Source organism: Heteronotia binoei, chromosome 4, assembly GCF_032191835.1.
Source record: "Heteronotia binoei isolate CCM8104 ecotype False Entrance Well chromosome 4, APGP_CSIRO_Hbin_v1, whole genome shotgun sequence".
NCBI classification, from domain to species: domain Eukaryota; kingdom Metazoa; phylum Chordata; class Lepidosauria; order Squamata; family Gekkonidae; genus Heteronotia; species Heteronotia binoei.
Genome location: NC_083226.1, coordinates 130,847,509 through 130,872,423, shown reverse-complemented (window position 1 = coordinate 130,872,423; position 24,915 = coordinate 130,847,509). Strand labels below are relative to the sequence as shown.

Genomic DNA, 24,915 nt, shown 5'->3' with positions numbered 1-24,915 from the left:
TTCTGAGAATACTGGCTCAGGTTTCTTTGCTACATATGAGCAGATGTGCTGGAGAGACAGATTCTTCTCTCAATGGAAAGCAACAGTACATTTAGGCTTTTTCTTTTCTTTTTCTTTGTGAGCTTTACAGCATCCGTGGACCAATTGTTCGGAAGAATGGAGAGGAGGTTGGTGATTTCATGCCTTTGAATAAAAAGCATGGGTATAGCTGAATGAATGGTGTGGTGTGTTTGTTGTGTCTGCATGGTGGGGCTAGAATTTTTAAAAGGTAAAATAGGTAAGGGGTAGACTCTTTTATCTTTCTTTAAACCTTGCAAAATTTATGCAGAACAAAAGTGTTTCAAAATTAATGATACCAACTGCTGCATGCCATTTATTCAAAAGCAGGGCTATTAACATCAGTGGGACTCCTCTTGAGAAAACTGGATTGTATGTTGCTGATTAAATGAAGCATCTTTCATATGGTTTTATATCTAAAGACTCTGGATGGTAACAGTCTCTTTTGCAGTTTCCCCCCCCTTTGAGTTTGTGACTTCACCATCCTTCTGAAGTGTTAATAACAGAGATAAAAATGAAAGAGAATGGGTGTGTAAACATACTACCCAAAACACAGTTATATGCAGGATTTTAAACAAATTTCCAAACAAGTGTGTTATAGAGAAGTGGGTATACGTTCAGCTTTACTGGAAAATAAGTAAATCTAGTGTAAGATCTATTCTTTCATGCATTACAGACAGTTCTCAAATATTTCAGCAAGTGTCTGAGTCAAGGAAAGTTATAGAAAGAAATCATTCTGGATGGGAAAACAGCTCAGTTGAATTAATATGCACTGTGCCTCACAGCTAGTAATAGCTGGCCAGGTAACAACGCTAAGGATCACCGTGAGTGATCAGGTCTGTGCATTTAGGGTAACAGGGGCATGTGGTGATTTGCTTAAGCTTGTATTAAGATATCTGTGGCTCAGTTAACTGATAAACGAAAACATAATGTAGCATTCAAGTTGTTTGTTTGCTGTGATCATGCAATGTTCCCACATAATGGCTATTTTTCTAATAAAGTATTCATGAAGTATGATTATGTTTCTAGATTAAACAAGCTGTTTCAGAGTATTAGGCCCTGGGTCCTGGATTTTATTTTAACAAAAGCAGGATCATGCCCATAAGCCCAAAGCGTAACTTTGATTCATCTTATTTACAAAAAGCCATCCTGATCAGGAAACAACTAGAAAATAAGACAAACTTAAATGCAACATGAAATACCCTTTCATGTGCTCAGTGTAATATAGATACAGTGGTAAATAAAGGAACTGGAGGAACAAGTGAAACTTTGAAAGAGCTGACCTTATAAACAAATCAAAGTCCTTTGTAAGGGTGGGTTCCTTAGCTTTTTAGAAAATCTGTTTAATTAAGAGTCGGTGGATCATACTTGCTCAAGAGCTCTAAAGTCCTAAGCACGTTGCACTTGCCTTTTTTTAAAAAAGGAATGTATTCTTAAAAACAGGAATACCTGGGAATTCTTATTAAAGCATTAGTAGAATACATATTTGAATCTTAAGCCCTAATTTGAACTATATAGGAGAGAGAGTTGGAGTTACTATTCTGTGCTGCCTGCACTGAATCTGCTAGTACATTTGGGATTTCAGGGTTCATCATGACTCTGAAGCTGCAGGTATCAGGTGAGCTGATTAATGTACCTGTACCTGTCTTGGGCATTTTGGAGGCTGGAGTTTACAAATGTCTTTTGGTGGCTTTTGATGTCAAATCCAAATCATACAAGCATCCACCAAAGTCTTTTTGGTAGCCATTTATTATATATTTGACTGAACAATTGGTTCATCATAATTTGAACAATGCAACTACATTTTGATAATTGTATGTCCATCTGGAGAATTTTTTTTTTAGCAGAGAAAGAATCTGCCATTGTTGAGAATTCAAAATCTTCTGTTAGATTTTTTCCCCTTTAAATCTTTCCTCACAGTGCAATTTCAGTGAAATCCATAAAAGCGAAAATGTTTCTGAGTTGCTGTGTGTGATACACTCAAATTGCTATCTTCAAAATATGTTTGTAGTTTTAGATCTCTCCCATTGCTACACCATAGAAGAATTTTAAATAGAATTCATAAGAGAAGAAAGGTGAGGTATAAATGCTGCAAATAAACTCATGCTAATTTACCTCTTTTTAGCATGTCTATAGGATTAGAACATAGGTACCTAATTCATCCACTTATCAACAAGTATGAAGCAGGTGTTTCTTCTGCAGGACTACATTGTTGGGCCAGAAGGTCTCCTTCTGCGAGTAGAAGGTACTTCTGTGTACTCCAGGGAGGGGAATTCGATTTCTGCAGATTTCCCAGGAGCTGCAGCCTGCTGTGCTGAATCCTATGCAGGACTGGATCTACATGTTTTTTGAGGGGGGGGGGGGGATTAAAAAATGACACCCCCTTTTGGGTCATTCTGTCTTATGGTCCCATAGAATACAATTGACTCCATACCCAATTTGGGCCCCCCCCCACCGTTGGTGCCCAGGGCAAGCACCCCCCTCTAGATCCAGCCCTGATCCTTTGCAGTTCCTAAGAGTCATTGGCAGCTTTCTAGGTGATAGTGTGTGTGTGTATGTGTGTGTGTAGGATTAAAACACTCAGAGAGGCATGAAAGGTGACCTCCTTTTGCAGTTCTTTGGATCTCAACTGTACTACTGAGAGCATTTCAAACATGAGGATGAAAACTGGCATATCTGGAATCCAGAAGGCTCACCTGCATCCTGTGCAAATTCCATTTTGTTGCTTGTCCAAATATTCTAGCAGGTTCAGTGGGCACAACAGAGCAGCAATCACAAATAATCTACTATTGTATCAAATTCCTATTTTTAGGAACTGACCAACGCAGCTTTTTGTGTTGGTAGATTATCAACATTAATTGGAGATGATGCAGTTTGGAACTGCCCTCAAGTTTATTAGTCATTAAAAAGAGAATACACTTGGATCGCTGATAAACAAATGGTTGCTTAGCAAGAAAGATCTTTGCCAGCAGCCACCTGTGAATTGCAAGCCTTTTTGAAAAAAATGGATGTGTCTTTCTATGTGAATGGAGATGTACATCAGTATTCAGGCTTCTGGTTCTTATATGTCATTTGCTGTCCAGGTGCAGAGTGTTAAAGCTGCAGTACTGCAGTCCTAAGCTCTGCTCATGACCTGAGTTAGACACCCAGTGGAAGCTGAGTTTTCAGGTAGCCAGCTCGAGGTTGACTCAGCCTTCCATAGTTGGTAAAATGAGTACCCAGCTTGCTGGGGGGGAAGCGTAGATGACTGGGGAAGGCAATGGCAAACCACCCCGTAAAATGTCTGCCATGAAAACGTTGTGAAAGCAACATCACCCCAGAGTTGGAAACGACTGGTGCTTACACAGAGGACCTTTCCTTTCCTTTCTATAAAAGTGAAACTTTCAGAATAATGCAGAACTTAATACAAGAATCTGGTTGACTTTGGACTTTATACTACTTGATTTTCCATTGAAACTTTTGTAAAAATCTGTGAATATCTTCTCTCCCGGTTAACATAACGTTACAAATAAAACACTTAATGTGATTTTGTTCCTTTGGCAACACTAATGCCATAATTACCTGCCTGAATAAGTTACATTCATTTAAAATTGAGCAGTTTTCAAACCCCATTCTTTTGCATGAACCTGAATAAGTCACTCATTTCTTACCTTGTTGATGACTAGTGTCATTTCATAGCAGGCATTTACATTCTTTTTTTTTACAGAGGATCTTTTCAGTCTAATATCACATTGGTTAACCATTTTATTTATTTATTTACATTTAAGTATTTTACAGAAGGCATAAATTATGCAGATGTATAGTGGGTAACAACTGAATTGACCTCAACTCTGGCCTGACACTGATCTTCAATGTCAGATCTAGATGAATGGAAAGGAGGACTCACTGAGATGAGGGAGCTCACAGAAATGATTTCCTCTGGTTCATACATGTAATTGTCAGCGAAGGGGCATTGAAGTTTCAACAATGAACAGGCTTAGCTTTTTTAAAAACAAAGTTTCCTTTTATTGATTACAGCAATGCATTTCACTACGCAAGTTCGTTGATACTAATAACGAGAGGGGTGCAAGCATGAGCATATATGGATACACATCAAAGCATAGGGGTTTTAAATCATTTCCCATAATAAAACTGGGGCTCCTCTGTTGAGGATAGCCAGGGCGCCTGTTATCTCCCACCTACATAACTGTCTCTCCTCCCCTGCTGTGGCCTTGCTCGTCTCCGCTAGGCGTCTGGGAACCGGTTAGATGTTTTGCACTTCAAAAGGCCTTTTGGCACCTCGGCCATCCCTCCCGGCCATCCTTCACATTCTTCTACAATACTAGGGTTAATACAGCAATAGGCATGGGGTTAGTTAGCAGTAAGTAGTTAGCAGTTAGTTAGTTAGCCTTCGCACCATCCTCAACATTCACTGGAGTGACTTTGTGACCAATACTGAAGTCCTCAAGAGGGCGGAGGTTACAAGCATCGAAGCACTGCTGTTGAAGACGCAGCTGCGCTGGGCAGGGCATATTTCTAGGATGGAAAACCACCACCTTCCCAAGATTGCTCTGTATGGCGAACTTTCCACCGGCCATCGAAATAGAGGGGCACCAAAGAAGAGGTACAAGGACTCCTTGAAGAAATCCCTTGGCACCTGTCGCATCAACCATCACCAGTGGTCTGACCTAGCCTCAGATCGCAAAGCATGGAGGCACACCATCCACCAGGCTGTCTCTTCCTTTGAGAACGCACGCATAGCTGGTCTTGAGGACAAAAGGAGATTGAGGAAGAATCGCGCTGCTACAGCACCAACCCCAAATCAGACTTTTCCCTGCAGCCACTGTGGCCGGATCTGCCTGTCCCGCATTGGTCTTGTCAGCCACCAGCGAGCCTGCAGCAGACGTGGACTACTGCACCCTTCTTAAATCTTCGTTCGCGAAGTCAAGCCGAGAGAGAGAGAGAGAGAGAGAGAGAGAGAGAGAGAGAGTTAGCAGTAAATAAACAGTTCAGGTAATAAAGCAAACTTCAATGTATACAAGCTGACAGTAACTAGAATGGTGAAATTAACTAAACCAGATTGCAGGCTGCCACTGGTCTAGTTAATATCACCACAAAAGGGAGACTCTGCACTATTCTCCTCTAAGGTATATAAATGCCTATAGAAGTGAACATTTAAATGATAAAAATTAAATTGAATTAAAAACAAATTGTAATGGTTCTAAATGAGCTCTGGCCTGGGATGGGTGTATAAGGAATACATTACTTGTTAGTGCCAGTACCCATGAGACGTTTAGAACAGTTATGTCAGTTATACCACAGTTACTACAAAGGTCTAAGACCGCATTTTATTTCTTTGTCATGCTCAAGGTGGCTTACACTTAAAACAACATCACAATATAAAAACAAGCCATTGGACATATGCACAAAAATGCTGTCAAGTCACAACTGTAAAGGACTTTCAAGGCAAATGAGAAGCAGATGTGATTTGCCACTGACTTCCCATGCAATCTTCCTTAGTTGGTCTCCCATCCAAGTACCTTGTTCAGCTTCTGAGATCTCACAAGACTGGACTATACCAGGTCATACAGCAGCATAATAACTATCCTTGAACAAAAGCAGACTGTTAAAAACAAATTAATGAAAAGATGCAAACAATCCATCATTAAAAATTTGTGTTACTTTGGTCTGGTACCTAAAAGCATGTGAAATGGCACTAGAGACTGAAAGGGGAGGGAGTTCCAGAGGTGAGGTGCCACCACAGAAAAGGCCCTGTCTTCAGTCACTACTTTCTTCACATTTGGTGGACTGGGTAGCATGGGAGGAGATAGTTTTGGTTTACCAGGGAACAGTGTGAAGCGCCACAGAAATGTCTGAAAATTATTCTATCACAGACTATGGTGGGGCATAAGAACTAAAGTTGCTGCAGGCAATGCAAAGTCTCTGACAGCCTGTTTGTTTTTGTATTACATTTATATGGTAGGCCTTTGTCAAAGACATTTTGGGTTATGAGCATGGTTTTTAACTAGTCTGTGAAGCAGTTCAAATGGAGGGTTAAATTATACTTGTCCCAAGTTCCATTTTTTGCTTATAAAATAACAGATGTAGAGTTGCCAATCCCTAGGTGGGGGCAGGAGATCTCCTGGTTTGGAGGCCCTCCCCCTGCTTCAGGGTCATCAGAAAGCAAGGGTGTGGGGAAGGAAATGTCTGCTGGGCATTCCTTTATTATTCCCTATGGAGACCGATTCCCATAGGGTATAATGGAGAATTGATCTGTGGTTATATGGAGCTCTGGGGAAGCTGTCTTTTGTGATAGAAGCACCAAATGTTCAGCATAGCATCCAGTGCCTCTCCCCAAAATACCCTTCAAGTTTCAAAAAGATTGGACCAGGGGGTCCAATTCTATGAGCCTTCAAAGAAGGTGCCCCTATCCTTCATTATTTCCAGTTGAGGGAAGGCATTTAAAAGGTGTGTGATCTCTTTAAATGTGATGGCCAAAACTCCCTTTGGAGTTCAGTTATGCTTGTCACATCCTTGCTCCTGGCTCTACCCACAAAGTCCCCAGATATTTCTTGAATTGGACTTGGCAACCCTGAATAGATGCCATACTGGGTCAGGAAAATGGCAGGAGGAGAAGGGATAGCTTTCTTTCTACTGCCAGTTCTCTGTGACTGTTGCTCCAAAAGGGAGGGGAAATTCTTGGGAACTCTGAACATGGAATGTCTAGCTTTGCTCCTGTAACAAATATACTGGGGCTACAGTGTAAAGGGATGTTAAACACACACACAAACTCATGCACATAAAATTATGCTAAACTATACATTGTATTTGAAAGAATTCTGTATACTAAAATGTGAGTTATTCTACTCATACACAATCAGAAATATAGAAAAGTAATGTTTAACAGTTGTCATACATACAGAGCAATTGAAGCAATGTGATCCATCTTTACAATAAATCAGAGGGAATAGGTTTGTACAAAATATCAGATTTTCAAGAAACACTTTCAAAATAACTACTATTCAGCTCAACTTGCTTGTCAGTGATTGGCCTTAAACAAACAGTATTAGGCAATACAAACTGTCACGTTATGTGGAGATGGCCCATCCAACTCAACTTGCTTTAAACAAATGACTGATTTGGTCCTGAGCAATGCAACAGTGACTAGACAGGGTTATTCAGTAAACTTAATGCCTAATTTGAACTCAGATTGCCTTAGTCCAAGGCTGCTTCTGAATGGTGACGATTCTCTGTCTAGCTCTCACTGATGCTGCTAATGCAGAATTCATAGTGACAATGGAGTATCCACACAGCAGTTTTCCCTGCATTTTCCTTTCCTCACCCTCCTCCCATACTACCATTTCACCTTCCTCTAGCAGAGAGATTTAAAAAGAAGAAGAGGGAGTTGCTGGATCATGATAGTACTATAATGATATGTTGTGATGCTCCACTAGTTTCCAGCTTTCATTAAAACTCTCTAGCCTTTTTTATTGTGGTGTTATAGGGTGAAATGTACTCCTTCCCCTCATCACTCTGGAATAAACAGGGTTAGATGCTTTCAAAATGAAAGCTGAGTACTATTAAGTTGTGACAGTAGACTATTATAGCGCTATAACACAACAGCACTCTAGCAATTCAATTTTTTAAAAATAAGCCTTCTGGTGTGTGTGACTATTGAAGAATGACATCCAAAGGTGCTTTGACCAATCTTTCTAAAAAGATCATATCAAACTAGGTTTATAAATGATCACAATAAAGGGGGGGGGGGACAGAACAGATGTGACTGCTCCTAAAGCAGTGCTGCAGTAGCTAATGCAGAGCAAAACATTATTGTGGAAATAGCCCAAGTTGGAGATCCTTCCTAGTACACCAAATTGGCTATCATGGGCCATGATCCATACAGCATATTTAAAAGTCCCATATGGCCCCCTCCCTTCTCCTCCAAAGTTGAAAAAGTAGTTTTTGATTTAGTATTGGGGTTTTTCCAAGTGATGTCACATACATATTTTCCCTTTAAAGCTCCCTAATTATTTAAACACATATGATGATATAAATAAATGTAGCCTGTGTTTAGATACCAGAAATCTTCCTGCTCTTCATCACAGTATCTGCTCCCATAGCTAGCATGATTTAGTGCATATGTATGGTTAGCTGCTCTATCAAACTATAGGTGCTGTGGCACAGGTTTCCTTTTGGTTCCTTTGAGTACAGTGACTCAGTGGAGGGACAGATGACAAATCTGTACATAAAGGCTCCTGAGGGTGTCATACAATAACATGCTATTATTCCTGTAGGGGAGACCACTTCAGCTCATGCTAGAAATTTGAGTCACATAACCAGGGTGTCTGTAATAATGAATTAAATTGGTGTGATATTTGCTATGAATGCTGTTTCTGTTAAATAAATATGTGCTAAAAACAGGTTCATTAAAATTAAGCATTGAGTGACAATATGTTAGATGTATAGACATTGGCCAAAACTGTTTTACATAGATATTATTTAATCATACATCCAACAGATAACATGGGGATTGGATGATTGAAACTTGTGACAAGTGGGATTAATTTTTGTTTGCAGAATGGTCACTCTTCTCAAAATTACAGTGTTTGTTTTAGTGCCAAACTTCTTACTACTTAAAACACACACTCAAATTGTTTGCATGTATGGTGCCCATCTCTTTCCCCCTGAATAATAGGGCAAGGAAACTTATCTGATTCTGAGACCTATAGCCAGTAGGGAAAGGACTGGAATGTTAAGACAGCCTTGTGTTCGGCCAGTTTGAGACTGATTTTGGCTGTGTGAAATTATCCTTAATAATGCTAGGGCAATCATTCACAATCATCTTACTTTACAACAGAAAAAAATGTTCACAAAACACATCTACACATTGTAAGGCAATTCACTGAACCATTTGTAGCAGGCAGAATACAAAGAACACATCTTATTTTCCTAGATACCACAGTGACGGCCTGGCAATCTATGAATACAAAAGACACAAATAACAGTCATACAAAGAGATCTCTTTGTTGCTGCGTCTACCTCTTGCCTCCTTGGAGATATAGAAAACTGCCGATTGTATCTGTCAATCTGTGGTATTTTGCAGAAGTTCACAGCTAACTCTCACTGTTGGATTACTAGTTGAGCTATGAATATTTCATTCTGAAGGTAGGTTTAGCATTTTGTGGATGTGTTCCTGCTGAGAGTAAAATCTTGTTACTTGTGCGTGAAGCATGGTTTCATTTTCAGGTGGCTTTCTAGGAGACATCAGACAGCCTGTCCTAAGTGTCAGCTAATAGATATTTCAAACCAATTAAGCATCCTCTGAGATGAACTACTAAAGTGAACATCAATTTACTATCAACTTCTCTAGGGCCATGCTAAATCATATGACATGGCTATGTCCAGTTGTTTTATCTTTCTAGAAAGATATAATTAATCATCACAATTCTGTCATGGGAACACTCTCTGGCATTCTCTTTATATTGTTCTGAGTTACCTGTTCAAAACAGGTTCCCATCCCAATCACTAATCTTGAACATGGCAAACATCCTGCTATAATATGTCCCTCTAGAATGAAAAGCTCAGTTTTAATGACCATAAAGTTTATTTTAAAGAAACACATATATTCTAGACACATATAGAAACATCCTGGGACATTTTGATTTGTTAATCACAATAGATTTATGAGATATACTTGACATTTGGTACACTTGATTCTCACTGGTATCCTTTAAGTTTGGTGGGACAAGTAAACACATTGCAATATGGAATTGAATTAAATAAAGAGAAAAAGATCAGACACTTTCTCCAGGCACTGACTAGGTTTACTTCTTTGATTTCTACCTTAGAAGTGAATACTTGTTATTCTGTCAGCCGTGTATGCTTTAATCCCTCCCTTTTCCCAAAGAACTCAAGGCAGCATATTTGATTTTCTTCCTTCTTTTATCCTCACAACAGATTTGTGAGATATGTTAGGCTGGAAGGGAGTTATTGACTCAAGGTCATCCAGAGTGGATTCAGGTCCTTCCACATCCTAGTTCAAAAACTCTGGCTACTATACCACATTGGCTCTCCATTTGCTCTTATGAGGATTGCTGTGAGAGAAAATTAGAAGCATTTCACTACTCAGAATACGTTTATAGTAGAGGGGCTAGAGAAAACATTCATGAAGGCATGCCTATGCTGGAAAATCCACTCCCATTTTTAAAAAATAAATGTTATCTATGAGACATGTTGAAATTGCAGGACAGCTACACACTGAGATTCTCCAATTTAAATACAGTCTACAAACTGAAAAATAACACAGTTGCCCATTGACTGTTTGTGTGTTTGCTCTGTTGCAGTTGGTTTGTATTCCCTGACCAAGACCTGCTCCAAAGAAATGGTAAGGTTTCAAAGTTCCTTTTAATGAAGTGCTATTGATAGTATCACATAGAGATGTTCTTATTCACTAATACACAGTTCCTAATAAAACCATGAAATAAAAGCCCAATAAAAGTATTTTATCTTTGTGAAAATCTGGTCAAAGCTTGAGGATATTTCATGGCTCCGTGCTTTCACAAGATTTTGTTTGTATAAAACAGGTGATTGTTACTTGCCTCATCATTCACCTATATACTTATACAAAACTTGTGCAAAAAGGCTTGGCTGGGCATTTGACCTTAACTTCTGCATCCCCCTATCTTCTGAAAATACAGCCTACAAAATAAAGAAAGAGTTAGGGAATACTTTGTTGGCTTTGCATACGCAGTAGTACTCAGATTATGCTTTCTTTCATAGTCTGCAGTGGAAATGCCTTGAATATTTTCTAATGTGTATGGAGAGGAGGTATTTGTGAATTTGATGCATTGTGCAGGGGGTTGGACTAGATGACCCTGGAGGTACCTTCCAACTCTATGATTCTGTGAATGAAAAACTTATAGAATTTCCCCCATGAGTGTGCAGGGACAAGGGAGAACAGTGAGAAGGACTTCATTCCCTCACAGGAAAGGAAATTTAATAAACAGGAAAAAATGAAGCCACCTGCAACCTTTCCTGCTTTCTCCACAATGTCTGTGGCTTCTATCCTATATACACTTCTGTTCCTTTTGGTGGGAAGTGAACTGGTGTGCCCAAATGGAAGAGTGAGTGGTGGACAAGGAGATACAGCAATGGGGAAGTCACACACAGGATTCAGAGTGCAGGAAAGTCTGGAAGTAGTGATGGACATGAGCACTGAAAACTGAGAGCAGCTTGGTGTAGAGGCAGACTCTAACCTGGAGAACCAAGTTTGATTCCCCACTCCTTCACATGAAGTGTCAGTCACAGGTTTCTCAGAGGGATGCTGGCTCAGTGGTAGAGCATCTGCTTGGTAAGCAGAAGGTCATAGGTTCAATCCCTGGCATCTCCAACTAAAAAAAGAAAGGGTCCAGGCAAATAGACATGAAAAACCTCAGCTTGAAACCCTGGAGAGCTGCTGCCAGTCTGAGTAGATAATACTGACTTTGATGGACCGAAGGTCTGATTCAGTATAAGGCAGCTTCATATGTTCATTTGTTCAATTCTCTCAGCCCCACTTACCTGACAGGGTGTCTGTTGTGAGGAGAGGAAGTGAAGGTGATTGTAAATTGCTCCAAGATTCTTTCAGATAATGAAGAGCGAGGTATAAAACCAATTCTTCTCCTTCTGGGGTTAGAAGATTCATGGAGGAGAGGTCCATTAGTGGCTATTAGCCATAGTGACTGAAGGGAGCCTTCATCTACAAAGGTACCAAACTTCTGAATAATAGTGTTAGGAGGAAGCAAAAGGAGAGGGCCTTGGCCTCTATACCCTTGCCTTTTTTCTTTGCTCTGACTCAGGGCAAGTGGTTGGCTGCTGTGTGAAAAATGCTGGAGTAGATATACCATTGATGTCATCCGGCAAGCTGTTCTTTATGTTCTTACGTTACCCGAGTGCTCTGTGGTGGATGGAACTGCCACAAGATACAATAAACGAGAGGCTCTCATGGCTTGCCAAGGAACTTGCAATCAGAGAAAATAAAGAGGAAGACAGATGCAGGGTCAGATCTACATATTTTTTGAGTGGAGGCAAGAATAAAAAAAAATGTGCCCCACTCAAAAAATGGTTGGGGGGGGCAGCACCAGCGCAAAAGTGCTGCCTCCTCTCTGGGGAAGGGGAAGACTCGGGGCTGCTTTTCCTTGCAGAGAGGAGGTGAAAGGAACCAATCAGCCTCCCTCCCTATTTAAAGACCCCACCAGCCAGCTGGCCACGGGGACTTTAAATGGGGAGAGAGGCAGATTATTATTGGAATTCCTTCTTAGTATTGTTTTAGTGATTCTGGACTGTGCAACAGGACTTTGTATTCAAGTCTCTTATCCTTGCAGAAAGCTGGGCTGTTGATAGGTTTCTTCTTCTGCAGGCCGACGATACGATGGTGGTGTGAAGCCAAAACTTAATTTACAGCAAGTAGCAATTGCACAGGTATGGAGGTACTATAAAAGTACATTGTAAGTTTTTCCATGGGATAGATAACAGTGCCTTCCTTTTGAATTCTGTAGGGTAGATATTATGCTACTTTATCTCAGTATATACATTGTCTGTGCATTAGAGTATGGTACCATGTCTAATGTGAAGTTCCTTCATCTGTGAACATCATACCATATTTGTGGCTCTGGGTATGTGTTGGAATGTGCTCAACATGTAGTTAAATCAGATTGCTTGGCAGTGAAACACACATTTGCCCATTTTTTGTGTTATCAGCTAAAATTGTAAGTCCAGAAACTGGTTAACACTGAGGAAAGGGTGTGTGAGGGAGAAGAGTTAACTGTACCATTGCCAGATCAGGGCTCCCTGTGGAGACCCACAAGAAAGTTGCAGAAGCATCCATCCCATTCCTCCCCTTTGCTTCCTCCTCTCTCCCCTACCGTGTCTCACTTTCTCAATCTCTGTCTCACTTTCTCTCTCCTTTTCTTGTTCTCCTTCCATCAAACACATAAGAACTATTCTTCTTTCTCTCTCATACCACCTTTAAATCTCTCTCATACTTTCTCTCTCTCCTCAACTGCTGCTACAGATTTGATTTCTACCCAGCAGGGTCCAACACAGTGGTCACAGAGTCAGCAGTAAAATTACTTTTTGCTTCCACACCTAACAGCCTCCCTTGGCTGGTTTATATAGGCCTGTGTCTAAGGGTCAAACTTGCAGCCAGCTGCTCAGGAGTATTTCTGCAACTACTCAAGCAGCTGGCATCGGGCCAGGAGGCGAGCACATTGTGGTCACTCCTGTAGTTCTGCTCGTAGCCTCTGTCTGTGGTGCTCAAAGGATGTAGGTGATACTAGAGGGCTGGGAATGATTAACTTAGTTTCACCTGTTGGCTCAGGGCTGGAGATTGTCAATGGTTCTGCACCAGCTGTTGGTTGTGGATCCTGACAAGCCTGCAGTTCATCTTCCTGCTTGCTGGCTTCTGCTGTTTATCCTTATAGCTTGTCTATCCCAAAAATGCACAGAACCATTCTTGCCTTATCTTTCAATAGAATAGGGGTGCCAGCCTCCAGATGGGACATGGAGATCTACTGCTTTTACAATTGATTTCCAGCTGGTAGAGATCAACTCTCCTGGAGAAAATGGCTGCTTTAAAGGGTAGACTCTATGGCATTGTACCATGCTGAGGCCCTTCCCCTTCCCCTCCCCAAACCCCACCCTCTCCCAGATCCACTCCCAAAGTCTCCATGTTTTTTCCATCACAGACCTGGCAACTCTAGTGGGCACCTGGTATAATCCTGTTTCTGAAACCAGGCCAGAACATGGATGAGAAATCATAATAGATTTCCATGCTTAGTGTTCTGAACTATTGGGGGGAAGGGTGTAATTGAAATAAACAAAGAATAATTATTTTATAGACTGGAAAACTGCAGAATGAAGATAAATATGTGTTGAAATACACCCAGTGACTTTGTTACCAAGCCTGGGATTTGGCCCAGTGTCTGTTTAAGGTCAACTCACTGCCCATTGAGAGACAGTATTAGAGGGTTAGTATGCACATAAAAACTAATACTCAGAATTAAATTTCGTTGGTCTTAAAGGTGCCACTGGACTTGAACTCTGCTCTAATTAAGTAGAGGAAGGTTAAATCATATAATCGTATTTTATGAATTTGTGGTCTAAAGCTGATATCCATTATTGGTGTTCTTAGCTGCTGTTCTATTGCATTTTATGGCTATTGGTCTCTGATTAATGGCAAGTTCTCTGATTTTATGGCCAGTTTTTATTGTATTGTGGTTGTTTTAATAGGCTTTATTCTGTATTATTTATTGCTCTTTATCTATGTTGGAAGCTACCTTGGGAGCCCTTTCTGAGTTAAGAGTATAAGAGAAGGTATAAATCTCTAAACAAGTACACAGTCTCCATGTATACTTATTATTCATTGTATGTCAAACACTTGATTGTGCATAGATTCACTGGGGGAGGGAAAGGGATGATGTTTTAGGCATTCTAACAAGGCATTCTAAAGCCCTAACTGCAAGTCCCTTGCCCAGGTAATGAATTACAACACATACTAGAGTGTTTTAAATGAGTTTAAAAGAACCACTTCAGATTTTTCTCTGAGAGAGGAATCTAGTCTGGAGACTGTTATCAAAGAGCTGGGGCTCAGTTTGCAGTACGATCTTTGATGATCACATAGTTGTGGAATGCTTTGTAGAGGTAAATCCCAAGTCTTTATAGCACAAATTGTTGTTCACCTTAGTTAATCTGGAATAAAAGTGAAGTACTGAGAAAATACTGCAAAAATCTCTCCAGTTAGAACACTGATGTAGTTACAGTTCTATGTGTGCCTCTTGTTGTCTCCAAATTAGTGAATATTGTGTCTTTGCAGTTCTTGGTCTTCATTTGAGGATTATGATTCTAAGATTTCTATGGTGCAGAACAGAAAGTGCTTTGCAACACTTACCTCATTTAATTTTATCCACAGGACAATCCTGTGAAATTGAGAGATTGTGATTTATCAAAGTCTGCTTAATGAGCTTTGTGGTTCAGCCAGGATTTGAATGCCCACCACAGCACTTATTGTGTCTGATCCATATTGACCTTTATATTGGGTGACTTGTGGTAGCATGTAAACACTAAAATGTTGTGTGTCCCACAAGCCATTTAGAGTGGAATACTTTATGGAAATCTAGTATTACTGGAGTAAGTGGGATTAGGTGTCTTTCCAATGGTTAGGTGTTCATGGCACACCACACTTAATATTTATTGTTCTGTCTGGAAGCTCTAACTGCAATTTTGATCTTTTTACCCAGGTTATGAATTACAACATAAGCAGTAAAGAGAATTCAGAGAGAGAGTCCGTCATCCACAGTCACTACAGTCCTCTTAATGTCACAGTGAATGGGAGCCCTTGCATACTTTTCTGGGCCAGAAGAATCATGATTAAGTTTCAGAATCAAACTCAGCTGGACCTAACAGACAAGGCATTTGGTGTTCATGCAACTGTAGATGTTGCTGATTCAAACTGCAGTGAAGAAAATGCTGTGTAAGATTATGTCATATAATGGGAAGTTGCAACATAGAAAAATCCGTGTTTGTGTCTCTTTTTTTGTATTTAAGAGCTACAATGTGAAATTTATCCATCAAAACAAAGCTTTTCCAAAAGACAAGAATTTTGGTTCTGTTGTAGAGTTTTTGTGACTAAAAGCTTGTTTTACCTTTTTTAATCTGTTTGTTTCCCACTCAAAACCTGAACTGCATGAGGTCTGGAAATGTTCACAAAATGTAGTAGTGGTATTTTTCTGTCACTGATTAGGGATAGTGGTTTGGTTTATCATGGCTGAACCATGAACTGAACCACGAACCTATATGAACTGGAAGGTTGGTTTGCAAACTGAGCTGGTTTGTATTGGCTTGTGACCTTTGCTTTCTGCTCCCCACCACTTTTCATGGGGAGCAGAAAATAGAGGTTTAAATAGCTCCAAGCAATTTAAACCACTGCTTTTTGTTCCCCATGGAAAATCACAGAAATTGTTCCTCATGGAAAGCACCAGAGGGCAGAAAGCAGTGGTTTAAATGGCTGGGAGCCATTTAACCCAAAAAGCTGAGCAGTGGAGTGTCACTCAGCTGTTTGGTTTAAAAGGCTTGGAGCTGAACCCAAGGAAGCACCTTTAAAGAACTGAGTCTTATGGAGCAAACTGTTCCAGCACTCAGCTCCTTTTTGATATAAACAGCTGAGCTGCTGTGAGCAGCCTGCTCCTTATGCTCAGGTATGGCAATTTTCACAGCGAGAAGAAAGCAGGTATTACAACCCCACCTTTTGCTCCCCATGAGCCTCCACAAACTTCCTTAAAAGTTTCTGGAGGTTCATGGCTGGGCTGCAGTTTGTGAACCACAAACTGGCCAAAATTTGTCATGAACAAGGATTTGTGAGCCAGTTTGTGCTCATCCCTATCACTGATCCAGTAGTGGTATTGGCAAAAAACCTGTTCTTGGTAGTAGTTTCTGAAGACTGTATGTATTCACAAGCACCAATAGGCACAGAATCCAGAATTATGCCCAAATAACCATTCAAGTCTTCAACTGTTCAACACCACAGATATGGAGCCATGTCTATGTGGTATGTTAGGCATTTTCCTGTACAACGCAACACATCATGCATTCAAGAGTCTTTATACTGGGAGCTGAGGTGGTCTACATTGTGTGGGCCTAAATCTCTCCATGTCTTCCGGGGAGTACTGTCAGTGCCTCAAATTCATTTCAAGAGGTCACAAGGTCAGCAAGACTTATGTCCTAAGAGGGGTATTGGAAAGATGTTTCCAATCAAGAAGACAGTACAGCACACTGTCAAGACAGGGATGGAGTAGATTGCCCGTTTTGACACTTCTGTTGAGTGTCAACTGAGGGGAGAGGCAGGGCCAGGGGAGTAAACTGGTGCAGTCTACCTGTGCTCTCTCTCTATAATTTTTGGCTGCTTGTGGAATGTTAAGACAGTGCTTGTGTAAAGACTTCCATTGACTAGTGTGGTCCAAAAACATCATTGGACCTGCAGCACTGCTTGTTAAAATCTTCCATATGACCTAGCCACCTCCTCCATACAGCTCCACAACAGAGCCAGTGTGATTAGAGTGTTAGCCTAGAATCTGGGAGAACCAGGTTCAAATCATGCCAAAGAAGCTTGCTGGGTGACCTTAGGCCACTCATACATCCTCAGCCTAATCTACCTCACGGAGTTGCTGTTGTTAGGATTAAAATGGAGAAGAGGAGAGTTATGTAAACCACTTTGGGTCCCCATTGGGGAGAAAGGTGGGGTTTAAATGAAGTAAGTAAGTAAGTAAATAAATAAATAAAATAACAGGAACTTTTAAGGTGCAGTCTCAAGGTAGATAGGCACAGCTGATGTTGAGATTCTCAGCTAAAGTTTTGTACCTAGTTCATTAGAGATTATGATTCCATCCATTATTAATGATCCTTAATGACTGATTTCTAGATTGGTATGCTGATATATTGTTTACATGCTATTCCTGTCTCATGAAGTCTTGCCGTTGAATGAGAAGGGCTCTTTCATTGGTATTGGGGAAATTTCTGCTGATTCCTCTTTCCTTCTATATCCTCTTAAGCCATATCCATCCCATCCCTCAACCCTCAAGGACGACTTTTCAGAAAAGAAACAACAAAGATCCAGCAGGAAAGCTACATTCTGTGACTGAAATTCCACTTGTGATTCAGTGGATCCAAGCCTATTTCATAATCCTAAGAGCCTTTTCCCCATGAGTTGGTTAAGAACATAAGGTGATCACTTCCAGCCCTTTGTTCTCAGCCCTGATTGAAATAATATGTGGAACACATCTCTCCAGGGACTCACGGCAAAGCTTTGCTCTACCCATTGATCACTTGAGACAGTGAGGATAGAATGAGCAGTACTGAAGCGTGTTCAAACTTCAGTAAGGTTGTTTAGACTAGAAATTCTAGATTGTACAACAACATTAGACACCTTGTTGTATATAAATTTAGTTTGTGTTTCCTGTTTTATACAGTTTTACACTTTTTCATCTGAACAAACCCTTTGTTTTTTGCCATAGGCTTTCCCTTAATTTTGGTGATGTTGACAATTTGAAGGGATTTGTTATCAGGTAGGTAGATATGAATATTTTCCTTAATCCATAATCTTACTTAATTATAATGTTTCTGGACACCTTTTACATGACAATGTTCACAAGCTAGTTTACAAAAATTTAGAAATATAAAGTAAATCCTAACAATACGATACAATAATTTTAAATGACCTAAAAGCAACAATAAAAAAACTGCTTCCGTTAATTCTCAAATGTCTGATAGAACGAAAGAAAGAGACTGTTGAGACAAATACAATCATCGGTGGAAAGCACATTTCCCAAATCTGAGCCACTCTGTTTCTGATAGACAACAGTTTCCTCTCCCTACAGGACTGAATCTGGAACTGCCCTCATAGGAGAATTCATGCCCTGACTACTTAGGCCAATCACATAGGACTTAAAGTCATGAGCAGCAGCTTATATTGTGCCTGGAATAAACTTCGTTCTCACTAATTTACATCTATCCATTGGCAACCCAAGTCATTCTATATAGACCTGAGGTTCTAAACAATCTTCAAGGGTCTTGTGTGGTGTAGTGGATCCAGTGTGGTATAGTGGTTAAGAACAATGGACTCTAATCTGGAGAACTAGGTTTGATTCCCCAGTTCTCTACATGAAGCCTGCTGGATGACCTTGAACTAGTCACAGTTGTCTCAGAACTCTCTGAGCCCCACCTACCTAGTCACAGGGTGTCTATTGTGGGGAGAGGAAGGGAAGGTGATTGTAAGCCACTCCAAGACTCCTTTGGGTAGTGAAGAGTACAATGTGGATCATGTTCTAGGAGTCTAATCTGGTAATTACCAGAGTATGAATGGCAAATGCAAAATCAGTTTTACCCATTTAGAAGGTTCAGCTGGAAAACCACGCAGAGTTGGTACAAGGCAAAGGCCTGCAGTTGCAATCTAAGAATCAAGAATCAGTGATGGGTTCTGGAGCCTATTTAGGCTATGAAACCTTCCCCTTAGGGTCAGGGACCCCATATACCTGTAGCACTGTCCAGTCAGAGTTTAGCACTCTTTCCCCTCTTCTTTCAGTGGGAAAGTGAAGGGTTTTCCTTAAATAAATAAATATATTTGAAGCTTAATTTTTTTAAACTTTGGCCAAAAATGTTTCAGCATTGAGTGCTTAATGAATAAATTCTATGAAAAATTTCAGGAACTATTGGTGGTGGAAAGTGTAATCAAGTTACAGCTGGTTTATGGTGACCCTGTAGGGTTTTCAATGCAAGAGATGTTCAAAGGTGGTTTGCCGTTGCCTGCCTCTACATCACAACCCTGATATTCCTTGGAGGTCTCCCATCCAAATGCTAGCCAGGGCAAGCCTTGCTTAGCTTCCCATGGCTGATGAGATTGGGCTGGCACTATTAGCACTGCATTTATCCTTCCTGTACTGAAATTCCGTTCCGTGCTGGGCAGGTCATGAGCAAATTTCAGTGTTTCTCAACAACCTTCCTATGGAACAAATATTTGAAAGAGCTTAGAATGGGATAATGCATCAGACAGAAACCAAGCAAAATTAAACATTAGATTTGTGTGTCTCTTCTATTTTTTAGGTTGCAGTTTTAAAAACATTAAAAACACAGCATTCCTATACAATCAATGCTACCAGTGCTATTGAATACTTAACACAGAAATAAGGAAGTTGTGATCAGGGGGTTTAGTAAGGCTAGCAAGACATGGAGGAAATAATTTTCTTTCCCATCTTTGCTTTGGCACTATCTTATCAATTTCTGATTGTTTACATGGGAGGGTACTTCAGAGGAGTTGATGATAGAAGGAAACAAAGAATACTTTCTGGCCTGATAGAGACAACCTATGCAAAGATGAAATGAATTTAGTGAATCCCCTTGGGACAAAGTAACATATACTTAAATTGTTGTTCTTTTCTCTTGTTTTCTGATTGTTTTCCCTAGATTTATGCTTACAAACAGTTACTACAAGCTGTCTATTCAAAACTGGTTTACCTTGCATAGAATCCAGCTCATATACAACCATTCTGTACAAGCAACATTCAATGCAACCCGAATACATGCTCCAGCGAGTTATTCCTATCACTGCGAACATGTTAGCAACCTCCAGAGATATGATGCGCTGTTGACACCCAGCTCCACAAATGATGCAGCCAGGCTCTGGGAAATTACTTTTATTGACTTTCAGGTAATATGGCAAAAGCAAAACCAAGCAGAATAAGCTCTGTCTGTGTTATCAAGGATGCTTAATTACCTACTGTAAGCAAATTACAAGAATCTCCAGGAATGAAATAAGAGGTAAAGATTAAACAGGAAAGACAATTCTTGTACTTGACATATGAGAGAGTATAGTTTCACAACTCTTATGAGACTTGGTGTGTGAGTCAAACAGCCTGTCAGTGACTTTTCAGAATCTTTCTGTAGGATTCTGTATTCTTAAATAACAGCCTGTCATCTTCAGTCAAGAAAGAAGAAAATAATAGAGTGATCAAGAAACCACCCACACTTAACTTGGCTTATAGGGCAATCCCAAGCACAGCTGGTCAGAAGAATATCCCACTAAGTTTAATGGTACTTACCATCATAGCCTACCTAGCCTCTATGACACCACGTTTCTTTACTGTGGAACATGGCAGCTGTGTGTCTAAGTCTTCAACCTCTTGCTTGTATCCTTTAGTTGCAGAAACACATGATATGACATCATGTAGCTGCAAGAAGAGCATAGAAATGCACAGCATAGTGACACACATCACGGTGATGTCATATATCACACATTCCATATCTAAACTTTACAGTGAACATACACACACATGGAGCTGCCTTATACTGAAGCAGACCCTTGGTCCATCAAAGTCAGTAGCATCTACTCAGACAGGCAGCAGCTCTCCAAGGTCTCAGGCAGAGCTATTTTCATATCACCTGCTGCCAGATCCTTTAACTGGAGATGCGGGGGATTGAACCTCTAGGACATACTGCATGCCAAGCAGATGCTCTACCACTGAGCCACAGCCCCTCCCCAGTGAGAGGAAAGGGCCCATTTGGTGGCAAAAACACATACTGCCCTAATGTCTTTATCTCATAGACAATGTAAGTGATTTGGGGAAGACTGCAGCCTCCACAGTTCTGTGAGGAGATCGCGCTCGGATCAGTTAATGAGGTCAGCTAAGGAGAGGATATAATTCCTGTTACTGACTCTTATCTCCTTATGAGGATAAGGGGGCAGGGACAAGAGGGCAAAGCTAACAGAACAGACAATTTAGCCAAGGAGGAATCACTCAGGTTGTAAAGTACAAGTTATCCTGATTTGTTTGAAAGTGCCACAGTTTTTATTTGTGTATTCAAATGTAATCAGAGGTAGTCTGGTAAAATTAATGGTCCAATTGTATGGCTTGTTGGTCTCTGATCAGATCCTATAGGAGTTCCTTTAGTTGGCGTGCTGGTGGTTATTTCACTCCATGAATTTGATTGGAAAACTTGTGGCATAAGCAACAGAAATCTGTGGCACTCTTGGTCATGGGCAGGAAAATCTCAATGCCTGGCAATGGCACACAGACAGGTCAAGTCTGTTCTCTTGTCTGCCCATCCAGTGCCAGATTGTTGCCTGTGCAGTAGCACAAAAGTCACAACAAATGCTCACAGGTGGTAATGCAGTGCCATATAAAAGCACAAAACAGTACTGCTTAAACAACAGATCAGCTGTTGGGAGCGATACAGAACAACAGGCCCAAGGAGTATCATCCAGCACTGCTATCCAAATCATGCCCCAATAAACAAAGCTTAGGCCAACCCAAATACTTGATAAAAAGAGAGGTTCTTTTTACTACCCTCCTGAAAACTAAGATGGGAGATATCAGTTATGCTTCACAGGTGGGTGCATGTATGTCGAATACCATTATTTTGGCACTGTCTTATTCTCCACAAAACTGCCAAAGAATGGTGGCACATTTTGGTGCATTTCAAAGGGTTAACTCTGCTTTAAACTGCACTGTGAGTATTGCATGGTAACTGAATATATCCCAGTCTTTAGATCTGCCCCCCAAATTTCCCCCACTGACCTAACAGGCTATGTGGAAGGTAAGATGGCAGGACTTGAATAACAGACAAATGAGTCAGAACAGTGCAGTCAGTCCAAAAAGAGTTAAGGAAAGGCTGTCCAGTGGTGCTTGGCTGTTTCTTGAACACCAACATTGATTGATTTTGCAAACAGAAAGAACTCTGCAAATCTTTCCTGACAAATCAACTCATCATAGATTCTTTGTGTCAGCAGTAATAACACAGTCAGTTCAAACCAGGGGAATGCTAATACCAATGCCATATACAACCATTCATGTCTTCATTAGCAATAGGGATGAAAATATCTTTAGCCAAGATAAGGGAGATTTCTAATTCACACTTTCCCCCCTGCTTAATAGATTCAAGGATTTAACATTGAAGATGGACAATTTGCTTATGCAAAAGACTGTGCCTCCTTATTCCCGCCAGCGATTCTGATGGGCCTGGTGATGTCTCTGATTTTGCTTCTTGTTCTGGCCTATGCCCTCCACATGCTGATACACTTGAAATCCCTCGACAGGCATTATGAATGCAAAGCATCTCCTGCCTATTTTCCACAGATGAAAGACATGGACACAGCAGATGAAAAAGAACCTCTGCGGAATAACGGGAATGAAGCCTATGAACTTACAAGCCAACAGTTCTCTAAAATCTATATTTAGCGGTGTCTGTATGTTCCACAAGTAGATAACAAACTACTCCTGAGGCACTTTCACATCCTGTGAGCTCATGTTAGAGTTTTGAGAATCTCAGCTTTTGATATCAATAGAAAGATTTCTAGTCTTCATGATTGTGAAGAGAAATGTCAGTGTACTACAGCAGTGGCTATTAATTTCACTAAACATTAGAAACAAAGAAAAGAACCCAGTTATATTGCATTTAGAAGATTTTGGCTAATGGTCAGGAATGTATGAGAATGATAAGAGAGGGTATTAAAATATATGGCTAGAACCCTCAGCTGGCAAAACAAAACTTGTCACACTTTGAAAACTGACAGGAGTCCTCTAAAGTAAAATAGCACAATCAACAATACAAGACAAAAGTTAATTTGTGGTTGGTCACTGAAGACTGCTTTTTTTTGGCTATGATACCAGAGGATTCTGAAAGACTGAGGTACATGAATTGATCTGCACTGCTCACAATGGTTGATTATAGATTCTTTGCTGGTGGCTTAGGGCAGAATGGAATGGATGCACTTGGTCTAAGCACTCCAATGAGTTTTTCCTGCTCTGCTGTATGTTGGACTCCAAAATCAGTGGTCCAAAGTGCTGTTAATTGCTGATCATCTGCAACATGACCATTTGTTGTCATGTACCAGTTTGCATCACAGAAATGCCATATGTCCATCGACTAGCAGCTGAAGACATTCTTCCTTCTGAAGACATTCTGCAAACTGTGTCAGCTGTGTATTGATATGCCATGCAGATTTTCGGTGGGTCTCCTTCTTGGGATGCTTTTCCAAGGGTGCCCTCAGCCTGGGCAAATTTCCTCCCATTTGTAGTATCACAGTGAAGTTATCAGCATTTTGTTTCTGATGTTCTATTCTTCTGATATTTAGCTAAATGTTTTTTACGAAATGATTTCTCTGATAAATGATCAAAGGAAGTGAGGCTGTTAGCATTAATTTCCAACTGTGTCATTGAGAACAAAGTAAAAAAAAAAAAGCAACCTCAGAGGAAAGATTTAAATTACAGAGGCAAAGATTGACTCTGATATTGGAAAGCTGAAGCACTTGTCTTCATAACCTATTTACAAACCTTTTTAAACTGCATTTGATAAAAAAAACCTGAGAGGGAAATAGACCTGAATAAATTTTCCTTCAGAGGTTAGGCAGCGGATGTCTTACACTATGCAACTGTATGAACAGAGTCCTTCACAAGGACTTAAAACCTGTCTCAGTACACATTGGTTACAAATGAAGCCTATTTTAGGCAAATCTTTACAATCCTTATGAATTTTCAAGGGCAAAAATCTGGATTTCTTTGGGGTAGCATTGGCTCCCATGGAGCATGCTGTATGTTTAATTCTACATGTGATTCTTTAATTTTACTCCAGAAGAGTAACAACAAAAATGCTGGGAGTCCAAGATCTCTGGGGATAGGGCAGAGCACACAAGACCTTGTACACAGTAGGATTTGAAAACTTCCCCTCATAAAACAGAAGACCACATTCAGCTGAAGCTGCAAATTGCTTTTGAAATTCCCCTTAGTTTCAAGAATGGTTTGCTGTGTACCATGGGTGGTTTCTGAGAACGCACATGGATCATCCTTCTGACTCCTGCCTGAAACTGTTTCTGAAAGCTCATGCACAATAGACAAGGACTTAGAGTCTAACTAGATGTTATGAACCATACAAGTTGGCCATAGGGACTTGCAGCTGTACTACAGCTGCTAGTTCCCGGTGGCAACTCATAGATAGACTTGTAGCAGAGCCTGATTTGCCATCTGAAGGGCCTGACTCATTTGAGCCCATGAAAGAAGAATTTCTGCCCTCTACTCTGCTTTTTTTGTGGTCCTTGGCTCAAACACCCCGAGGACCACAGGGTGAGCATTATTCACTCAGCTGAGAGCCAGCATGTGATGTGAATTGGACCCTTCTGCACATTTACTTGTGAGTTGACATTGGGAACTAGCAGCTATAGTATAGCTGTAAGTACTCATGGTGAACTTGAGCAGTTTATAGCATCTAGTTAGGCTCTTAATTCATCAGGTGCATGTGTGTGTGTGTGTGTGTGTGTGGGGGGGGGGTGTTGTGGGTGCTCTCGTGATATTTTAAAATGGT

At 40.5% G+C, this 24,915-nt stretch overlaps 1 protein-coding gene across 1 annotated transcript; it reads left to right on the top strand.

Moving 5' to 3' along the window:
- LOC132569547 (V-type proton ATPase subunit S1-like protein) lies at positions 1-23,743 on the top strand. Its single transcript, XM_060235739.1, has 7 exons — positions 1-167; positions 10,380-10,420; positions 12,434-12,495; positions 15,312-15,544; positions 18,081-18,131; positions 20,026-20,269; positions 22,494-23,743. Exons 1-7 carry the CDS (start codon positions 73-75, stop codon positions 22,794-22,796), a joined length of 1,029 nt encoding a protein of 342 aa, XP_060091722.1. The 5' UTR covers positions 1-72; the 3' UTR covers positions 22,797-23,743.
- The last annotated feature ends 1,172 nt before the right edge of the window (positions 23,744-24,915 follow it).

Coding starts and splice junctions, on each gene's coding strand:
- LOC132569547 (XM_060235739.1), top strand. CDS start 73: ATGGAAAGCAACAGTACATTTAGGCTTTTTCTTTTCTTTTTCTTTGTG. Junction 10,421..12,433: donor AGACCTGCTCCAAAGAAATG/GTAAGGTTTCAA, acceptor CTTCTTCTGCAG/GCCGACGATACGATGGTGGT. Junction 12,496..15,311: donor AGCAAGTAGCAATTGCACAG/GTATGGAGGTAC, acceptor CTTTTTACCCAG/GTTATGAATTACAACATAAG.